Genomic DNA, 22,500 nt, shown 5'->3' with positions numbered 1-22,500 from the left:
AGCGTATATGAAAACATTTCTCTGACATTTCTGTTACAGGTTCAACTAAGCTTAGCGGCGTCTCAAAGTAAGGACCTTTTCCAGCAGTATTCAGAACAGAGTAAATCTGCGGCCCTACAAGTCTGGAACAGTTCATATTCAGAACAGGTGAAAAATAGTATACATGCTTTATGGGACTATGTTGTAAACTTAAGCGTGAAAGCTCAACAACAGCTTTGGCAGCACCTCGACCCTCAAAAATTATATTACAGTTTAGCACAAGTTTTCTGGAAAAAATGTAAACCTGATTGTGACGTGTGAAGTTCACAATACATTGTAAAATTTGTAGGGACGAAGAGAGATGTGTGTTTTTTATGTGCAGGTTTTGTGTGTGGGAGTGCTGCAGGGATGATTTTTGCCTTAACTATAAAGAAAAAAGAATCCATTGTGAGATACATGCAGGCGATTCAGTGCACGAATTATCTAGGAATTGAAGTAAATTTGAATAAACTGCTAATACAAAAAAAGTATGATTAATTTTTTGTTAATAGTCGGCAGCTGTCGTTGAAAATGCGAGAGCTCCAGATGTATGTAATGAAAACGAGGTAATAATCTCTGTAAAAGCGGCCTCAGTACATGTAGTAGATGCTCAAATATGTAGTGGATATGGGAAAAGACTGCGTAAAATTCTTCAAAAGATATACAATAAGGTTTGCTTGTTTAATGTTTGATGGACACAGTAATGATTAATATTTTAAGCACTCAAATGGAGGTTTGCCTGTAACTTTAGGTCGAGATTGCACTGGAATTATTACTGATGTAGGCTCAAACGTTAGAAGACTAGAAATTGGGGATGAAGTGTGGTTGACAGTTCCATTTTGGCATGAAGGTACAATGTCGCAGTGTGTGATCATCCCAGAATTTAGAATAGGTAGAAAACCAAAAAATGTCGGATTTGAAGGTGCCTGTAGTCTTCCTTATGCAGGGACTTTAGCTTTGAGTGCCCTCAGACAAATCCAAGTAGATCAAGATAACGCTGAAAATAGAAGGTACTTTCAACAACTGAACAAATCAGTGTTTTATATTAATTTTTAGATTTCTGGTGCTCGATGGTTGTACGCCCGTTGGAAGTGTTTTAATCCAAATTTTAAAACACTGGAAAGCCAACATCACAACAAGTTGCACCAAAAGATCAGTTCCTGTTGCCAAAGCCTTAGGTGCAAGTGAAGTCATAGTCTCTCCAGAACCAGTTAAATCTGATGATAAAGCCATACTTAGTTTAGAATTACCTCATGAGTCATTAAACGCTTTTCAAAAAGAACTTGAATTGCGAGATAAATTCGACTTTGTAATAATGACGAAGAAATGCGTCCTAAACACAAAAACACTTGAAGATTTGTGTTTAGGACGCATCGTCTCAACTCAACCAGAAGACTTGTATTCCGATTCTTGTGGGTTTCTTAGCGCCTTCTTTATACAAAGTTATATTTACATCAAGTCTGTTTTTGAAGTAAGTTGGATCTTGTATGTTGATGTTGACGAATTTTTGTAAATTTTTTTAGAAAGTGTTAGGTGCATCATTTAACGATTTTGACGAAGGACACATGTGCTACGTGAGTTTGGATGAATTGGCTGAAATGGTGGAAAATGGGTATCTCCAAACTGTCGTCGACAAGGTGCTTCATCCACAGGATATAGAAATCGCCTTGAATCACATTCAGTCCTGGGATTCCATAGGTAGTACTGTAGTCACATTTAGATAAATTTTTAGAGAGCTATAGATGACGAATAGTACAAACGAACGTTTTTTATAAAAGAAAAACGCAAAAAATAGTAACTTTAGCAAAAGGGTACCATTAACTTAAGTGTGTCTTAACGGCGAAAGAGCGACTTAACGTTTCCTCTTAAAACTGTGCCTTTTTTGTACTGCCAACATTATTTATTTGGTGATTCTTGTTTTATAAACTGTATGCAATAACATGTTAATAAATATTTGTTAGCAACAGTGGGTGAACTCAGGGAGCACCATATATTTTTAAGACAACAAATCACCTTTTCCGTCCTTCCTTTGAAGTTGAAATAGCCGCTTTATTTGAATACATCATTTAAATTCAGAATAAAACTTACGATAATTTCTTTAGCTGGGAAGTTATTAAGCCTATGGTGCCTCACACCATCAATGATATAAAAATGTTTAAAAGAAATTAAGCACCGTTACACTGTACTTGCGTGTGTGACCACAAATAAAAATTTATGATTTAGTTATCTGAAATTCCACATAACGTATTACTCGCTAAATAAAATCTTTGTTCAAACATTTCTTTTTAAAACATGTTTATTAATTAAATAAAAAATTTAAAACAATACGTAAAAACAACTATCTTTATATGTAATTGCTAGAGCTGCAATAAAATGAAATTAAAGCAATCAAGATTCATACTCAGCTTGGAAATTCTTAATATTTACAATACGGTTGAGATTTTTTCCACTCGAGTCGTCGCAAAAAGTTGAGTAAGCTAAGTATAAATCATATTTAGTTAAATAATACCACATAATATGATGCTATATATCATAGAAAATCTACGAACTAAAATAATCGACAAGCTAAACTTGACAAAATGCAAGGCAAATGTTCCCAGCTGACTTATGGAAGAGAAGAGGGACCAAATAATAAATAATTGAACATTCAGTGTCATGGAATATACATTTAATAAATATTATCATATTACTTTAAAGCAACATATAATATAGAGACTTTGACTTATCCGTGTTTATTGTCGCTAAAACGGACAGTATTTTTGGGCCCCTTCAATTACAGTATAGCTTGCGTGTGTAAAAACAATACATAAAATTTCTTAATAGACAACAAATACATATTTTAGTTTAATATCCACAATTTATACTCAATGCGTCATTAGCTCATATATTTTATATATAACATGGAATGTGATGGATAAATTTTAACTTCTCTTTTGATGAACACATTGGAAATTTAGTTCAATTTTCAAATCCTTAAATTTTTAAAATATGAAAAGCACTTTTTTATTGCAGTTTTATCCACTTTTTACATTATAATCACTAAACAAATAAAACAAAACAAATAAAATAAAGTGATTAGATTAATAAAAGTGACCATACACCAAGCTTGAGAATATTCGAACAACTTAAACAAAGTTAAACAGTGATGTACTCACCGAAAATAAAACAATCTTACATCTAAATTATAAATATTTTATAATACACAAGAGGCCAGCTTCAGGTAGTTTTTGTCAGATGCAAACATTAAATATGGGTCGTGAAGCAAAGCTAATGAATTGAAAAAAATTTCGGCAGTTTTTCAAGCCAATTACTCCAAAACCTAGAAACTCTCAGTTAACACCATTCAGACAAAAACCCCAGATCTCACCACCTTATTGCGGCGGCTGCGCTGTTTGCTGTTGAATTTCTATCTTCTCCACGGTCATGTCCGGATTCATAGCTGTGGCTTCTTGGATGGCTTCGGCTAAGGCCCTATCGTGGTCTATCGGATCTCCGTCTGACTGAATCGTGATCTTCTGCTCGACTCGTGTCTCCACAACACCATCGCGTTCAGTTTTATACTAAAACAATTATTTTGGAGTCAACAATGGATTTGAAAAAGTTTGTTAAAACTGACTGTGATTGTTTCAACTGTTCTAGTTTTTGAACTGATGGTCTGCGAGCTGACAATTTCGCCGGTTGCACTGTAGTTGCCATCGTCAGAAGTCAAATGCACTTTTCTAGCTTCAGTTGCTACCACTGGAACATTTGTTGTGCTAGTGTGATGGATGGTTGGATCTCCACTATAAACAACGCTTTCGGTCTGGACAATGCCCCCAGGAAGATCCTGAACAGATAACGAAATGAAAACATCACATTTGAAAAAGTTCGAGCGAGTGTAACTGTGTTGAAAACAAGAAATCAGGAAATACACAAAACGTGTGTTAGTGTTTTGTGAGTGTATGTGGGAGCCTGTGAAGTAAATACATGACGTAATCAAATGATTTAAGCATTTTCCCTACAACATGCCCACACTCAACATCAAACATCTAATACGTACAAACACACTTACTTGTCACGTGCTTACTTACTCAGTATCGCACAGCGAATTTCGTGAAACGTACCTTGTATACTTTATTGTTGTAATATGGGTGATTTGGATCATCTGGTGGATCAATGGGTGTGCCAGAATCACCTGAACTAGTCGAGCTAACACTATCTCGTCTGCCCAGCTAAAAGCCATGCAAGTTAAGAAAAGTGAAGAAAGCAACACAAAATTGACTTAAATGAATGATAAAACAAAAGAAAAAAGTTTCAAGTAACAATTCTGAAAAATGAACTGTGATTACTTTTAATGACCACACTGATTAATCTGTTAAATAACCATAAAAAAATAAAGCAACAAAGGGATAATAACCTGATCTCCACTAACAACAGTACTGGTTGTTTTTACTTCCTGGGTAACCGTGCGTTGTTCTTGTCTTGTCGCGCTGGATGTCATCGAATGGGCCACAGTTTTTTCTTCGAGTTGCTGGGTGCGTGCGTTAGTGCCTAGATCTTCGTGCGTAGTAGCAGTACGTGTCGTTACAGCACGGGCGGTAACGAAAGGTGATTTACCATCATCAATCGGTGCATCGGCCTTTGTACGTAAAGTTAAAAAAAAATCGTAAACAAAAAAACAAATAAAACAACTGAGAGAAACATGAAATGGCAACGAAAGTATAAAAGAAACGACTTAAATAAAACGAGGCTAAAGTTCAGGTTTTGGGACAATATAACTATGAGAAAATGCACGTGTATGCGTTATTAGCCCCACGCTGTCGTTAAAGTAATTATTTGCTGGAATTTTGTAATTAAACTTACATAATAAAATGTTCAGGAAAAAAGTTCAAACAATATTGCTATGTATTAAGTAACAGGAAAAGTAGCATATTTGAGCGTAAAGTGTGCGCAGCTCTAACTATACATTCAGTACACTTTCGTATAACCTGACCTGACTCAACTCGATTAGATGTTTTAGTTTATTTGATTGAAAAATTTTTATTATGTGTGATGATAATATATTTTATTTTGTTGTAGTAGCGTAAAGCAGTGCCATAGAAAGTTTCTGATAGTGATTAAATATAAAATTGAAAAGATAGGTGTATTTCAAAACAAACAATAGTAAAACACTGTATAGAAAAAGTTCGATTATACTTTGATAGATTTGGAATCTTTGCATAAGTATGTCGTAAAGTTTTCGAAACGTTGAATACAGAAAATATGTTCAAACACTTTTAACGTATGATATTTGCATAAAAATTTCATTGAAAAGGAGCCATTCTAAATAATTACATTTTTAAATAAATGTGAACCACATCTTACAAAAACTGAAAAAGTATAGTCAATGTTATTTTTAGCTATTATTTAATACATTTAATTACAATTTAATAACCTAAGCTCTTTGTTAAATCAACACAATTCTTAAAGTGCCGTCCTTCGCGTTGTTAAAAATTCGATATGATCATTTTTTTAACATTACACCAAATCAAACAAAAACAAATTATCAAGTACGTAGATTGTCTCAAGCTGATGAAAATGAATACGAAATAAAAAAACAAACAAAAAACAAAAGCACTGCAATTGTATGCAACTGTAATAAAAACGAAACTATATTAATTAATAATCCTCAGCATACGGGGTGTTTCAAACATCTCTTTTACACCGAACAATTTAAAACACCCCTTAACATCAAAAAAATCCAAAATAAAAATTAAAAACACGAAATAGAAATTTTCAAAAATAAGTCTTAGCAGATCGGGCACTTTTTCAATGTAGTCGTAATAAATATAAAACAAAATCGTCTTACCTTATTGACATGTGTCGAGACTGTAATTTGTCCGGTGCGCCCATCTTCAACTCGTTCTTCGATATTCTGGGTGACCCCATCTTTGTCTTTCGTAACAATTTGTTTCGTTGTCGTCTTCACAATAACCGGAGTCGTCGGAGATTTGGCTGTCTTTATCGAGAGATTCGCTATATCCTTGAGATTCTCTGACGCGTATTCGTTCAAGTCGTCGTCGCTGGAAGCGTTTGAATCGTCGTCTCTGTACGTTTTGATCTTGATCTTGGTGTCTTTCAAGTCGGAGAAGTGAGTCGGGTCGATTTGTGCCCAGTTCAAAATTAATTGCCCCGTCACTGGATCTGTTCTGGCTGTCTTCGGATCTATGTCCAGTGTGACTGGATCGATGTCGCCCCACTCGGTGTGTATTTTACCAGTAACTGGATCAATTTCTCCAGAGAGAGTCAAAACTTGCGACACTTTAGTGTTGGCGTTCTTCACCATGGGATCGTTGGGATTGACTTGGATTATTTTACCCGTCTTGGGGTCGACCATCGTGTAGATGTACATGGTCTGGGTCGTCACACTAACAATTCTTCCTGTTTTCTCATCGAATTGACAATCTTGAGGATCGACTTCCTTAACTTTACCAGTCGGATCGGACTCCGTGATCAAATATACTCTGATGATGACCAATTTTCCAGTCTTCGGATCAATCTTTCCGTACTTGGTGTAAATGGTACCAGTTTTTTGATCAATTTCTGAAGCGGAATACAAAGGAGCACCGGTTTCGTCGGTTTCGCCAGTCTGCGTAAACACTTGGTTGGTTTCTGGATCGATTTTGGCATTACTTGGATCGACTTTCACGATCTTGGAGATAGCGCCGCTCTTGGGGTCGATCGTGCCGTAAACTGTGATAATATACCCAGTAACTGGGTCAATATGTCCAGTGGAATACACATCCTGTTTGCTAACGTTATCATGGTGATCAAACACCCAGACTTGGTTGGTTTTCGGATCGACTTTCAGATTTTCGACCGTCCTAGGGACGACTTCGCCATTTTGATTAACCTGAGGATCGTTGATGATGACACTGACGATTCTACCGAAGTATGGGTCTGGTTTGCCAGTTTTAGGGTTAATGTAGCCACCTTTGAACAAAATCTGGCCCGTACTAGGATCGACGAAACCTTGTTTGACTTCTTGTCGTCCCGTTTTAGGGTCAATGTACGTCAGTGTTCCTTTAACAGGGTCAAGTTGACCGTATTTCGTATCGACTTTGTGAGTACCTGGATTGTAGAGACCGTTGGAAATTTCCGGTGTGATACTTTTAGTGTCGATTGTGTTCTTTTTAGGGTCGAATTTTCCGACGAAAGATACAACGTACACCTCTGGTTCAACCTCAGAACCAACTTTAATAACTTGTCCCAAATCTGGATTGACGGTGTCGGTTTTTGGATCTTTTACATTGTTAGTTATGATTATGTTGCCCTCAGAATCGACTAGAATCGGTCTGGATTCTGACTTTCCGGTCTTTGGATCGACGGTTATAATCCTGAGAAGACGCAAATCGATGGTACCATATTTGGTCACTAGTTCTCCCGTGGCAGAAATCTTCTTGGCCTTAGAACTCTCCATCTGGCCATTATTAACATCAACTTCTCCCGTTAAAGGATTCTTTTTAGCTGTTATTGTAACAATTTCAACAACAGGATCATTCTGTCCCGCAATACTGATAACCTGTCCCAGTGAATTATCAACTTTGCCCGATTTCGGATCAACGACTCCGCCACTAATGACCACTTGACCGTTATTCTCGTTGACTTGTGCTGCCTTAGCGTCGATCTTTCCTGTTTTTGGATCATTCACGATCAATTTGCCGTTCTTAGGATCAATCAGACCGTACTTAGATTCGATCAAGCCGGTTTCAGGGTTCAACAACGCCGTCGACTGCTCGATTTGTCCCTTCTCTGATTCAATCTTACCGGTCTTGGGATCGATCTTCGTGGTGATTACCGTGATCTTGATTATTCGTTTCTTAGGTATGGGGGCGGCGTTGGGATCTTGGGCTTGTTTCAAACCAACAACTGAGAATACTTGACCCAACGTATCATCAGGTTTACCAGTTTTAGGGTCGATTACTGGACCTCCATTGACGGTGATTAGGCCAGTAGTCGGGTCGACTTTCCCAGGCACTTTTTCGATGTTACCGGTAGCTGTGTCACGAAGGACCAAACAACCAGTTTTTGGATCAATCTGACCGTATTTTGTTTCAATGAGACCAGTAACGGGATCTAGGATACCTGTCAAATGTTCGACTTGTCCGTTCTCTGTGTCAACAGTACCAGTCTTTGGATCTTTCTTAGAAGTGATAACCATGATCTTTACGATTCGGTGTTTGGGTACTAGCACTTCTCTACCAACAGGAGCTGCCTTGACGGGAGTTACCACACTTGGTTGTGTTGGTTGGACACTAGGTGGTGGTTTAACAGGGGTTTCGACAGCTTTAGGCTGTATTGTGGTAGCAACTCTTTGTAATTCTTTCTCTGACGGTTGTTGGGAAGCCACTGGATCGATAGCCGGTTCTGTAATATGTATGGACACAGCACGACCAAGATCTTTCTCGACTTTCCCATTCTTCGGATTAACAAAACCACCTTTGAAGATCAGTTCGCCAGTATTTGGATCCAAGTGTCCCTGTCTTGTGTCAAGTTTTCCAGACTTTGGATCAATAACCGTCAAGGTTTCTTCAACAGGATCCAGATGTCCATACTTAGTGTAAATCTTATTTCTATCAGGATCATAAAGACCGGGTGTCGTGTCTGGTGTAGCATTCTTCGAATCGATTGTGTTCTTTTTAGAATCAACTTTTCCGACGTAAGTGGTGACCTGGATTTCTGGATCCACTTCGCTGCCAACTTGTACGACTTGCACCAGATTAGGATCAACAGTTTTTGTTTTAGGATCGACAACACCGGATATTATAATATTGTCATCCTTATCGACTTGGACTGGTTTATCCTGTATTTGACCAGTCTTAGGATCACGTGTTGTGATTCTCATCAGTTTCAAATTGATTGTTCCTTGTTTGGTTACTATTTCTCCGGTTTCTGGAATAATTTTGCCGTTGGTGGTCTCAGGGCGTCCATTCGCCAAATCAATAGCACCTGTCTTCGGATCTCTTCGTGCCGTGATTGTAGTAATCACGACCGCAGGATGTTGAGGATCTACGACATTGATAACTTGGGACAAGTTAGGATCAACTTTGCCCGTCTTGGGATCAAGAATGTTGTCGTTGACGTAAATCTGGCCGGTGTTTTCGTCGATTTTAATAGGTGTGACAACGGGTTTCCCTGATTTGTCTTTCTGGACGATCTTATTGTTTTGTGGATCGATTTTACCGTATTTGGATTCGATAATTCCGCTAACTGGATCTACTGTTGCTGTTAGCTTCTCAACGGTACCTTTCTCTGTATCGATTTTACCAGTCTTAGGATCCTTCTTACTGGTGATGACCAAAATTTTAACAACACGTTTCTTTGGAGTGGGATGTGACGGAAGCGTGTTTTTGACAGCTTGTTTAGGTTCTTTAGCAACATCATCGGTACTACCCACCACGGTTATAACTTGTCCCAAACTATTATCTTTCTTTCCAGATTTTGGATCAAGGACTGGACCGGTAACAATCTGTATTTGTCCAGAGACAGGATCAACTTGACCTTGTATCGTCTCCTGTTTGCCTGTAGCAGGGTCGGTGAAAGTAACAGTACCTTTCTTAGGATCGATCAAACCATATTTCGAATCGATTTCTCCCGTCGGATGTAAAACACCAGCTGACTGATCTACGTGGCCGTTTTCCACGTCAAGATGGCCCGTCTTTGGATCCTTTTTAGCCGTAATGACCAAAATTTTGACGATTTTGTTCTTACCTTTTGGAACAATAGGTGGTGGACCAGGTAACTTGACAGGTGAAACTGGTACCGGTTTCTTAACATCTGCCACTGAAGTCGGTTGATTTTCAACAGCTGGATCAACTTTCTCACCTTTAATATCAACTTTAATCGTTCGTCCGAAGTTATTATCAACCTTGCCGGTCTTCGGGTTAATCAAACCTCTGAACAAAATTTCTCCAGAGGTAGGATCTCGTTGACCCTGCTTAGTCTCTGTTTTACCAGTCTTGGGGTCGAAGTAAGTCAAAGTTTCGTTAATAGGGTCGAAAACGCCGTATTTCGTGTACACTTTGTTAGTGTCTGGATCATACAAAGCAGTTGATTCCTCAACTGGCGACATGTTCTTAGGATCAAGACCTTTCTTGTCGACTTTTCCAGACACAGAGATCACTTTCACTTGTGGATCACTCTCCGGACCGATTTGAAGTATTTGGCTAAGATTTTCATCTTTGACTCCAGTTTTGGGGTGAATTACTCCAGACAGTATAATAATATTGTCTTGTGCATCAAACTGCACTGGACGCTCCTCAATCTTTCCAGTTTTAGGATCGCGCGACAAAATCTTCTTGTTCTTAACATCCACAGCACCGTATTTTGTAACGATGAGATTGTGTCTGGAGTCGATTTTACCGTTGGTGGTTTCTTTATGAGCCTGAGTGGGGTCCAACTCGCCCGTTTTTGGATCACGTTTAGCCGTGACGGCGGTAACTGGAACAATCGCATCTCCTTCTTCCGCAATAGTAATCAACTGACCCAAAGTATTATCCACTTTACCCGTCTTAGGATCAACAACGCCATCTTTAACGATGATTTGACCAAGATTTGGGTCGATTTCAATCGGGCGCACTTCGCTCTTGCCAGTTTTAGGATCCTTCTGGACGATCTTTTTATTAACTGGGTCCACAACTCCGTATTTAGTGTCGATATGACCTGTCATTGGGTCAAGAGTTGCGTCAAGATTTTCCGTGCTACCTTTCTCGACCTCAATTCTACCCGTCTTTGGATCTTTCTTCGCTGTGACCACCGTCACTTTAATGACCCGTTTTTTGGGTGCTATGGCCAGAGGGCTGGTGACCGGGTGATTTTGTTGTCCAGAGATGGAAATGATTTGACCCAGACTCGAATCCCTCTTTCCTGTTTTCGGATCGATGACAGACCCTGAAGTGATGATGATCTGTTTAGTGATCGGATCAACGTGACCCTGTACCACTTCTTTCTGCCCATTGCCAGGGTCGGTAATAATGACGGTACCATTCGAGGGATCGACTAATCCATACTTGGAATCGATTAACCCAGTTTCGATGTTCTGTTGTGCTTCGGTTATGTCAACGCTCGCGGTATCCAAGTCAATCCTTCCAGTTTTGGGTTCTTTCTTTCCGGTGATGACAAACAGTTTGACAACTCTGGTCTTCTTGGCGCCTGGAACAGCCGGAATGGGGGTTGCGGCGGCCGCCCCTGGTTTGGCGGTCTTTTCGAGTGGGGCTTCATGCATGTACTGCTCCCCAGCCAAAAACGCGGCAGTGTCAACCTTCGGGTCTTTGAAACCAGGGGTCAATTTTTTCAGTTTGTCTTCTTCGCCGGGTGCGTAATTGAAAGCTAACCCTTTGGCTCTTGTGGTCGACGGCGACTGCTGACTCTCGGGGTCGCTTTTGGGACTCGAGGGAGAGTGTTGTTCGTAATTGAACCCTATTGGGGTGAACGGTTTTTTCGGTGAGGATTGCTCGTCGTCGTAGGCGTACTCACGAGTGTAAGCGGGAAGTTGCGGGGAACCCAGAGGAGGCCCACCCTTTTCTGCTTTTTCAGCCAAGGCCACCTTCTCCTTCTTCTCTTTCGGGGACTTGTCACGCTTAGAACCGAAAAGGAAACCGGGACTCTGATTCGGCAAAGCAAAACATGCAAAAAATTAATCATGCGACAAAATTACGAATAATCGACAATTTCAATAACCTCTACCGTATCGAAATACACAGAAGCCAAAAACTACTTGTACGGCAACTATATAGTACGAGGGGTGAGAAAAGTCGGGACTTACCTTGGCCTTGTCCTTTTCCTTTTTGTCTTTGCCTGTGGTGTCACTTTCTCCGCTTGAATTGAGGTCGACGTCGGTGCCATTCTGGTCAGGTGCATTCACGTCTTTATTCTCTTTATCTTTTTCTTTATCTTCCTTATCTTTCTTCTTGCCGAATAAGCTGCCGGTTGGTAGGACGGCGACGCCTCCCACTGGTTTCTGTTAGTAGGAGAAAATTGAAAATTAACTAACAAAACTTTTTGAAAAAAGCAAGAATTAAGCAGCAAATTCATATGAAGCAAAGACAAAAGCTACCATAAATGTACAAGAGTTGTTCAAATACTATATGACAATATAAAAAGCGAAATAAATACATGAGACTGAAGACTGTAACAGATTACAGAATGTTCTTCTACTTAAACAGCGTTCATAAGACCCTTGCAGGAAATTATGCAATCAGTTCAGTTTTCCTAACCTATATCTTCACCAAAAACAAACCAACAACGGTTCAGGACTCCCACCAAAGAATTTCAATCGCTTTTATGTTTCGAACGGAAATCGCCGAATTCAACGGAAATACACACAACAGGAGAACAAATAACTAAATTATTACATAACGTGTTTTGAGAGTCCTGATCTATGCATTTACACCCATACCGTAGCTTGTTACCCAAACAAAAAATATCAATCAAGCTTGTGAATGGCTGTAAATGGTGTATAAGTATATACAGTTCTACTAGCAATCAAATTATATAATAGCACCAAGACAAGGCGTCAGCAAACACTGCTGAAAAATCATGAAAAATAAAATGTGAAAACACCTTCTGATTTTTCTCGGCTTCGTATTCTCCTTCCACGGAACTGCCCGAACTAACCGAAGCCGCTGATCCGGCACCACTGCCTTTCCGAGCAAGCTAATTGTTTTGACGCCAAAATTAAATCAATGTTGCCATGTGATGGTTTACAAAAGCAAACAAAATCAAAAACGAACTCACCTTCTCCTTCTTTTCCTTTTTCTCTTTTGGAGACTTTACTTTAGCCGGACTTTGATTATCGATGTCGGGGATGTGCTCAGGCGGATGAGACATGGTGTGTCGTTTATTAGCTTCATTGTAATCGTCTTCAGGGTGAGTTCCTCCGAGAGCTACAAACAACACCGTAACGCACGAAAAATCTTCAAAAAAGGGTCTTACGGTCCATGCTACGAGAAGCCAACCGTTTGCCAGTTAAAGACCTCTCGAAATGGGGAGCTGGTCTCTCAATGGGCGTTTTTTTAGTTTCGTAGTGCGTACGTCCCGAATATCTGAACTTGGACCCGAGTTTTGGGAATAAAGAAGACTTTTGATTGGTTTCGGGAGACATCAGTCTTGAAAAAGAAGCGATGAAATGGTTTTCGGATAGGTGAAGTTCTCATTACCTGAAGAAAGTGTGATGTTCCACGCAAGTCTTCCATAGTTTCTTTGCGGCTCTATGATTTGCTAACTTAAAACCGATGGTTGATTCAAATTGCTCGAATTCTCCTGGTCGGATTTTGATATAAAAGTTATGCCTTTTGTAGCTAATCTTAAGGATTTTGGGCCAAGCGAATCTATTAATTCTAAGCCTATCTCTGTAAACTAAAAGCCCCGAAGCACAAACACCCAACATGATATCAACCCCCTCTGAATCTTTAGCCGGATGTAAGTCCACCCCGTACATGGCCAACTTCTTCGCATTTTCTAAATAGTGCAATTCCGCTTCAGCTGGAGTTTGACCCCTATAAAACCCACATATTAGACGCTTGATTTCATACGTTGATCAAGTCACGGTAGATCGATCGGCGGAAATTTTTTTGGAAGCTTAAATTTATTATTGCAAAATCTAGCAAGGCTCTGTTTTGAGTCCACTTCATTTCCGTTATTTTATTAACGATGTTCGATCGATATGCCGCGAATTTCCCCCGCGATCCTTACTTGTGAGTACGGTGAAGCTCGATGACTTTGTCCTCGAGGTCCTGGGTATGATTTGGGGCGAATTTGAAATCTTTAAGGTAGTTCCGTCCCATGGTCTCGGGATCGTAGTCGCCCAATTCTGATTGGACGAGATACGAGCCCAGCAAGGCATGGGTGACAAAAGAACAAGGTAGACGATTATTCAAAATATCGTTGCGAATTTGAAGACACAGCTGATAGCGGGTGATGTCTTCTTGTAGCTGCGCGGGATCCGGAGGGTAGAATTTCACTTCGAAACTAAATTTCCAAGGCTCCGCTGCAAACACGCGATTTAGTTAATTTGCATATTCACAACGGCATCGTACTTTTTAGGAATTTGGAAATTCTCTTGTCGAGGTCTAACCAGTTTCTGGGATCGTGTCTATCCGCATAGATAAGACCGAAATAGTCCTTCTCGATCAAGTTGATCGCTTCGCACACTTTATCGAGCAGATCTTTTCCTTTGGCTTTCCGCTGAAATTGCACAAATTTCTCGTGAAACGTTTCGACGGGTGTTTTTATTTTACCTCGATGCTGACGTCCAAGACGGTACCATCCAGCATGCTCACGTGAGCCACGGTGTTACCTGTGCTCCGACCTAAGGTCGAAGTTTTGCTTTTAGCAGGGGAGGAATCGTTATCTACACCCATTTTCTTCTCGCCAGGCATCTTTGCCTTTTAGTCTGCTAACAAAATTATGGAAAAATTTTAGTCATAAAGACAATTAGCGTGCTAAGATGGTTTTATGTAAGCATAAACCTGAACACGCTAGTTTCCGTGAGGGGCGGAAATATCGCGCAGACAAACTGTCGCCTACTCTTTTATCGTATGAAGAATTTTAGATGTTAGATAAGTTCGGTTCTTACTTAGGTTTCAGAAATCAAGACTGAAGTTTAAACACAAAATGTTTTAAACGAAATAACTTACACTATGTACAAACTATTTTGTGGCGACAAATACTAAAGAGTAAAGTACTTACTATAAAAAGTAATTACTGTTTCTTATTACAATTCTTGGCAGAAATAGTAAATATAAAAATACGCAACATCCTGTAAAATGTTGAAATAGTTGCTACATCTAATACAATCACAACCACTGTGATAATTTGTCTATGAAAATATTTTCAGACAGAAAAATATCACAATTATTTCATAATGATGTCATTTTCCTGGAATAATAATGTTTCACTGAACTATTGACATCACTCGGAAATGATGACTATATTTCTCTAAAATTGTAGTGCTCATAATACACTATTAAAAGGTTTATTTACAATTGTCACTGATTAGTAATCACAAGTATATCAACTATTTAAAATCAGAAGGTGATGACATTATTTTCTTAAAACAGATTAAAAGTGTTCATCGTATTCATAGTTAAAATAAAATCTTATTAACAATGACAAGAAAATCAGCTTGTAGGAATTACTCACTTCTGACTCGCCTTTGATTTTTTCTCAAACTTGCAACCTCGTAACAAATTAGTACAACTCCACCCTCATTGTAAAGCATGCTCTTTCAATACATTAGTTTTAGTTCATTGTCAACGTAATTTTGAATCGATAACGCGTCAACGTTATTAGCCAAAAAAGCTGGCGTATAAATTGCGACTTCCACTTCCTGTCAATTACAAATAAATGCAGCTAGCAAGTTTTAGTTTAATGAACTTAAAATGCCATCATAAAAATTATTATGTGATAGTGGTAAACCTACACACTTTTTAGTACCAGTGAAATTTTTATGGGATCATCATGAAATTAGACGAGTCATTTGTAACGAACGTCGACGTTCTAGTTCTAGAAACCGTGTCGCCTACTGTTGTTACGGATTTGGGTACTACGTACAAAAATCCATTGATTAAAATCACTGAAAAACGAGTCAAAACAAAATCAATTACAAAGACGGCATTTTTGATGTTATTATTCTGATATAAAAACAACAAATTTTGTGTTTTAATAACATTACCATACACATTTTTTCAACTGCTATTAAAAATCCGACTATTATAAACTTTTGTTGTCCATTATTAACATGACGCTTGTAATTTTTTAAATTTGTAGTCCAAAAATGATTTTCGATAAGATCCAACACTCTCCTAGACTAGGGAGAGACTTAAATTTAGTACAAAAATAAACTGATCTTGTTATGAAAATATTAGCATAACTGTTCTAATATATTGGAAAGTCGGTTGCGTTTTACAATTATTTTATCTTGGTAAATTGGTATGTACCATCCAGTGTCACTGCACAAATTCTGCTGTGACTGCAACATCGTGAGAGGTATTGTAACAATATGCACATTATCATGACATCATCTTTTACTTTCATTACAACGTAAGATACACACAATATTTTACTTTGATTTTTTTAAGGTTTGACTTTTTTACATGACTTCAAATTTTTGATGCGGATTGTGACGCATGCAATATGACACTAATTACGGCAGCATTATTGTGTGAAACACAATTTTTACATGAATATATGCAAAATTTATGTTTATATTAATTGATATAGGATTTATCAATTGACATTTGGTCGAATAACATCTTAATAAATATAAAATACGAGTAAAATATCAATGCAACAACTCATTAAATTAGGCTGAACTCAATTAAAAATGTATAAAATATAAAAATAACAAACAAATTAAATATTGCGCAAACAATAATTAGCAGATAGGGAGTATCAAGTGTATACAGTAGGAATGTCAATATCCACAAATTTTATAAATATCTCAATAATAAACCAATGAATTTTAAAATCACTAACCAGGTTATACTACCGTTGAAACGGTAATTTCCAAGGGAGAGATCATAAAAATGTATCAGTGTGTAGCTCGATGGACAAAAAACCTCGTAAAAAATCGATATATGTACATTTTACAGCTTGCTGCAACATCCTCCCATTTAGACATCATAAAACAAGCAATTGAAACGAATTACTCACTTCAATAAATTTGAAACGAACAGTCCAAAGTTAACGCATACCCGTGTTTGTACAGGGTGAGTCAGCTAAAGGAGACAGAAACACAAACTATTTTAACTTTTCAGATTTTGCTTTTTTAATTTTAAATTTCATGACTTAACATTAGTGAATTATTGCAATTTTTTACAAAAAAAAATATATATAAAATAATTTTTTGACTGATGTCCATTGTTTAGTAGTGCGACTTTACGTAAAACTTACTAAATTCTAGGATTGGGTTATTCAGAAAAGCATAATAAATGGAATAATTTGATCTGTCTCAAAAATTTCAGTTACGATTTTTTTAATTATTGTTTTTTTTTCTATTAGATATTTCATGTAAATAAAGTGATGCATAAATAGAATTCATTCTTCTTTATTCATAAACTAAATTCCATTAGCATAGGTTCAAAAATAAGAACCTTTTAGATTTTAGCAACTCACCCTGTTCTTATGAAATGATTTTTTTTTATTCATTATTCAATTTTCCGTTTAATTCACGCTAAAACAGCTTTACTTGATTTAAATGTAATTATCTGTAAGAATAATTTATTATCTTACAAAAATGTTAATAAAACAAATTTATAAATATTATCATTAAATGATCTGAAATATATGGTTACATAAAAGCACATGTTTTTCGTCTCAAGTGATTAAAGCGAGCCTCCACAGGAATGCGTGTTTACATTCTAACTCAAACACTGTACTTTACTTCTAGTTTCGCCCGAAATGAAGACAACTTTTGTTTTCAAATGCGACTGCACCTTTTACTATTTTTGAAAAAAAAATTGACAAAGCATATTTGTGGGTAAATAGTTTATTGAACAATGTCACTTAAACCAAATATTTTTTAAACGAAAAACGATCATTATTGTTGATGTGTTAAAGTATATAATGTGTAAATAATTTTTCGTAAAAACAGCGAAAAAATTTTGGATTAAACACAGCTCCTTCGAAAAATTAAAAATTTAATTTTGCAAATTTTATTTATTTTTATGACAATCCTTACAAATTAAAATAAAGATATGTGTGGACTGTTAAAATGCAAATAAAAAATATATTATCACTACATGCTTAACTTCGATTGTTTATGTTTACACATTGAAAGAATGCGAGGATTAAGCACGTAGCAAGCTGCCTGTTTTGAATGATTTTGTCTCTCCAAAAGAGAATATTCTTTGGGATAAGTAGTCGTTACCTAATTCCGATTTTATTATTACTAAATATAGGCAGACCCAACATTACTGTATTCTTGACTTGATCAATAAAAAAAATAGAGAGGAGAGTCTACAATTTGTAGAAAACTTTCCGTTACTCTGCTTTGGCAAACGTATAAGATATTAAATACATAAATATTAACAGTAACTAAATTAATTATAAATACTGTAAACTTATTTTTGATTTTTTTATAGCGTCGTTTCCCCTAGTTTTTTGTTTTTAACTAACAGAACAAACAAAATCGACTCATTAAGTCTCTAAAATTAGAAGTGGACGTCTGTAGATATCTTCAGTTAAAATCACCGACAAAATAAAACATCCAACGACACAAAAACTATAAGAAAGTTTATTTAAACTCTGAATACAGGATGTTCCATTTGAACAAGATAAGAATGTATACTAAGTGCAATTATTTTGTAAATTGTTATTTACAGTGTTTTCTTTCTTTTGTTGCTGTGAACTTAAAGTGTAAATACATGCGACATTCTAGGTAAACATTTGACGTGTAAATTTTACCTAGAAAACTCAGCTTAATTCATTAAAAAAAAAAAAAAACGTAACTGTTCGACTAAAGAAAATTAAAATGCATTATTAGCAATAATTCCTCCGCCAGATTTTAACTCGACTGTTTACACATTTTTCTGGTCTATATTTATATACTTATCTATAATAGCAAAGCAAACAAAGCACTTTAAGATATATTTCTTAAAATAAAAAAATGATTCCTCCTTCATCGACCAAACCTTAACAAAAACCATAACCTAAACTATTCGTGGAACTCGGTTAATAAAAAAAGTAAACAATTTGTGAAACTAATCCGACGCCACAGATTCTGCTGTAACACATTCGGAGCAGATTACACAAACTTCGATGTTTACCAAGGAAATTGGAAAACCTAGAACTAATACGAATCCACTACAAAGAAAACTACGTTCGTATCTGAAAACACAATCTAAACCTCCGCACGGTTTTCTCAAAAGCGGCAATTTGCATGTGCGCAAAAGCCGCAATTATCTAAGACTAGACTCCATTAAATAATGTTCGTGGTGAATTGGCCATCACGAAGATTACACGATCCGAGTAATAAATTCTTTTTATTATCCTTGCCAATTACTCCTATTGTCAACCTTACCTGAGTCGCTATCAAATTACATTTAATGACACCCTCTGAGAGCTTGCGAACAAACGAACATAAATTACAAGCATCCACATCAGATTTAGTGTTAGGTTTCTATGGTGGAATATCCGAGCATTCATGAACAACAAAACGATGCTCGAGGTATTTCGCTACTATTCAAAGTAATAATAATCCAGTAATTAATAAGAGAATACCGAACAAACGGTACTACAGAAAGGTTTATCTTCGACAAAGCACAATAATTATAACGATAAAAAGTTGTTTACAATAGCTTTGTTGTATTAATTAGAGCTCGCTTTTGAGTCCATCGCACCACTTTCTCAGCATTAGTAATAACAGTGAAATTTAAATGCAACGACTAAACTTTCACAGTGCAAAAACATTTAAAACTATAAAATGTAAATGCACATCCTGAGCCAATTTTCTAGAATATATACACTGAAAACTCACACTTTTCCTTGGTATGCTTACTCATCAAAGCACCACCCATTTAATTATCGTACAGGATAAAATTTATAACTCACGTCTGACATTGTTTGCAAATTTGCATTTTTCCAACCTTGCAGGTGTTCACCTACATAACAAGTGCATTGTACTAGACAACCAAATTCGCAAGATTGTCCCAAACTAAAAATAATACAAGCCAGCGTGTGAATTTTTCTAATTCACGCATGAAGTCACTCCCTAGTGTTTACCACGGAACAACGCCCCATTTATGAATCGACTGATTTAGAATACAATTAAATCAACATATTTTTAGACCCTTCTCAGCCACCCCACGCTAAAAATATTACTTTTATCACCAGCCAATAAATTATGGGTGAGTCGTCACGGTCAATGACCATCACTTGTTAGCTACGTTCGTATAGAATCTACAGGTGAGTGTGATCGTTAGAACATACACACCTGTAGTTCTAATCACACCCAACAGACGCGGTTTTTTATTTTGTCTGTGTAAATTTGCTCGTCTGGATGAAGCAAGGGTGTGTATTCGGTGCATTAGCTCATTAAAACTCGAAAGCTGGACACGTATATAATTAATCATTTTAATCTATTAGTAGAAAATGGTATTTTTAGTAAATGAGTAATTCGACGCTGACCTTTCACAAAATGACTGTTATGTCATGTTCAATCGTTAAAACAAAATTACTTTTAGTGATGGCATGGTATTCCGATTCGGGAATCTTTATTAATAGAATAGAAAGTTGATCCTGCACAAATTTCGAGTTGCAGTAATATTGACACAGATTTAAAATAATTATTATTAATGCAACGATGTTAGTTAGGGTGGGTTTTCTCGGAAATTCTTAAGGTGTGTATAACTCGACCAATTGAAAATATCTGTTGTGAAGTTGAAAAGAATTGTAACTATTTAAGTGCCGGCTTAAATGATGGGGTCGTGAGGTCACGCACTATATATAACAGCAACAATTTCTGATCACTGTAAGTGGCCACAATTCAAGAAGAGATTTTTGTGCGACGTTCAATCAATAGATGAAAATCGAAATTTTCCGGTACAAACATGAATAAATAACACTTAAAAACTGCTGTATAATTAATCAGTTCCTCGATTAATAATGCTTCCATTTTAATAATCATAAATTTAAAACTATAATAAAACTAAGAGTAAATGATCTGGAAATAATTCATAATGGACTTTGGAACTTCCAATTTACAATTCTGAAAATTCCAATTCTAACAAAAGTCTGCGACACAACACTAAATTGGCTCAAAGTGCCGACACGCTTTCAGTCCAGACGATGCTAACCTTGTTAACTGAACTCGTTGGCAATTTGTTTAAAGTCGGATAAGTAAAAAAAAATAATATGGTGTCTAGGTTAAAAATGTATTGACAGTCACATGTTAAATTATACTTTTAAAGACACTGGTCATCGGGTAAATATCGATAATATGATTTGTACATACACATACATTTTGATAAATCTCTCACCTGTTACCATGACCTGGTAGTTTTATAGGTTTCCCCTATTCACCTTAACACATTTAACACGATCAAAGTTAGCCACGGATTTTTGAAGATTTGTCTTTGCAACGATCAAAAATCCATGACTGTCTGATCGTGTTTTTATTGCTTTCTCGGTATTATACGGGAAAATTGAAAAACGTAACACAAATGCTAAAATTGCTTTTTATGTCAATTTCGACGTATGTAGTCATGAAATCCGCTTAAAATTTGAAAATTGACATTTTGAAAAACCCAAGGGAATCTTATTCCATAAATTTCCACTAAAAAATTACTACATTTTCTGTTTTAAACGTTGTTTTATGTTTACAGGATGTGTAAACAATTGCTTTTTTACAGCACTATCTAAAACAAATCTTTTCAATAAATTCTTGTATCTACGAATAAAAAGTGAGCTTCTTTGTCGTCTGTAATATAGTTTTAGAATCAATATAGTCAATATTTAAATGCTTACAACTCCCCTTGGAACTTAATGGATCAGATTTACATCAAAACGGAAGCGTTTCTATGGAAACGTCAACATTGGCAGGAAATGGTGACTATAGGTGAATCACCCCGTATATTTTCGAAAATGACAACACGCTATCAATCCCGTTGAAGCATTTAATCTCGAAATTACTCATTTTCCAATAATATGAGCATACCGTAAACAGGTCAACAAAACTGATAAACATTTGGGTCACAATAAACAAAATCGAGTTCTGCCAATAATTCAAAGTTAAACGTTTTGTATCGATTTTGGTGCCAAGATTGCAATTTTACTTAATAAACCACAACACATTTCGGGCTTTTCAGCGAACTCGAGTATATTTTCGTAAGCACAAACCGATTTCAAAACATGTTCTATTTAAAACAGCACAAAAACAGAGTTGGCTGGTGTAAACAATAAGTATGAGAGTACGATATGTTTGAAAAAAATTCAACATTTAAACAAACAACCACAATGGCATTTTTTAAAATAACTGTAAATATTTTGACATACGACCATAACAAAACACAATCGCTTTTTAATGGTCCGATTGTTGGGAGAAATGGGTTTACGCCGGATGAATTTTTTCTAAAATCTGTTTACAATGGTTGAAGCGGACTTACTTTATCAGCAACAGATGTTATCCATTAATTTTTAATAAAGGATTTTCTTATGGAAACGGCACACACATTCACAGCGAACTGGGATGGGCCACACCATAAACAACAAACGATCAACGCTGCTGAATCGACTAAACTACTCTAACCTGCAAATGACACCTTGTTCTACATTTATATTTACACTGTAAACGTCATTTTTGCGATAAAGATGTCGAGATAACAGATAAATTTGGGTACTCCGCACATTAACTGCGCCCAATGGTTTGCAAACAAACTCTATCGATCGAATATCAATCGGTACTACTTTTCTGGGAGAGTTCGTTACGCGTAGGATTACAAAATGGCGGGCAAACATTTAAAACAT

At 36.7% G+C, this 22,500-nt stretch overlaps 2 protein-coding genes across 7 annotated transcripts in view; one reads left to right on the top strand and one right to left on the bottom strand.

Annotated features, from left to right (window-relative positions):
• Positions 1-1,993, top strand: part of LOC135134121 (reticulon-4-interacting protein 1, mitochondrial-like) — a 39,823-nt gene extending 37,830 nt beyond the window's left edge. For both annotated transcript variants that reach the window (XM_064062737.1, XM_064062736.1), the window contains 6 exons: positions 40-277; positions 329-474; positions 531-689; positions 739-1,028; positions 1,075-1,489; positions 1,542-1,993. In XM_064062737.1, the coding sequence (XP_063918807.1) occupies positions 40-277; positions 329-474; positions 531-689; positions 739-1,028; positions 1,075-1,489; positions 1,542-1,742 (1,449 nt within the window). In that variant the 3' untranslated portion in view covers positions 1,743-1,993. The remainder of the gene's footprint in view (positions 1-39; positions 278-328; positions 475-530; positions 690-738; positions 1,029-1,074; positions 1,490-1,541) is intronic.
• Positions 1,994-2,296: 303 nt separating this feature from the next.
• On the bottom strand, positions 2,297-22,477 carry LOC135134118 (protein 4.1 homolog). 5 transcript variants are annotated; one of them, XM_064062728.1, is made up of 16 exons: positions 22,140-22,475; positions 14,274-14,431; positions 14,073-14,220; positions 13,729-14,023; positions 13,194-13,532; positions 12,970-13,142; positions 12,772-12,920; positions 12,598-12,690; positions 11,801-11,995; positions 11,512-11,641; positions 5,846-11,454; positions 4,415-4,636; positions 4,122-4,229; positions 3,635-3,844; positions 3,389-3,578; positions 2,297-3,337 (listed from the first exon to the last, which is right to left on the bottom strand). In XM_064062728.1, exons 2-15 carry the CDS (start codon positions 14,412-14,414, stop codon positions 3,390-3,392), a joined length of 8,001 nt encoding a protein of 2,666 aa, XP_063918798.1. In that variant the 5' UTR covers positions 14,415-14,431; positions 22,140-22,475; the 3' UTR covers positions 2,297-3,337; position 3,389. The 5 variants fall into 5 exon arrangements, with proteins under 5 accessions (XP_063918798.1, XP_063918797.1, XP_063918796.1 ...); XM_064062727.1 differs by having other exon boundaries at positions 5,846-11,641; positions 14,274-14,428; positions 22,140-22,476; XM_064062726.1 differs by having other exon boundaries at positions 5,846-11,641.
• Positions 22,478-22,500: the final 23 nt, after the last annotated feature.

This window comes from Zophobas morio, unplaced genomic scaffold (assembly GCF_036711695.1).
Source record: "Zophobas morio isolate AGI-343-1 ecotype UQ-CSIRO unplaced genomic scaffold, CSIRO_AGI_Zmor_V1 ptg000023l, whole genome shotgun sequence".
Classification (NCBI taxonomy): Eukaryota; Metazoa; Arthropoda; class Insecta; order Coleoptera; family Tenebrionidae; genus Zophobas; species Zophobas morio.
The sequence above is the reverse complement of the archived record's forward strand: the minus strand, read 5'-3'. Positions and strand labels throughout refer to the sequence as shown.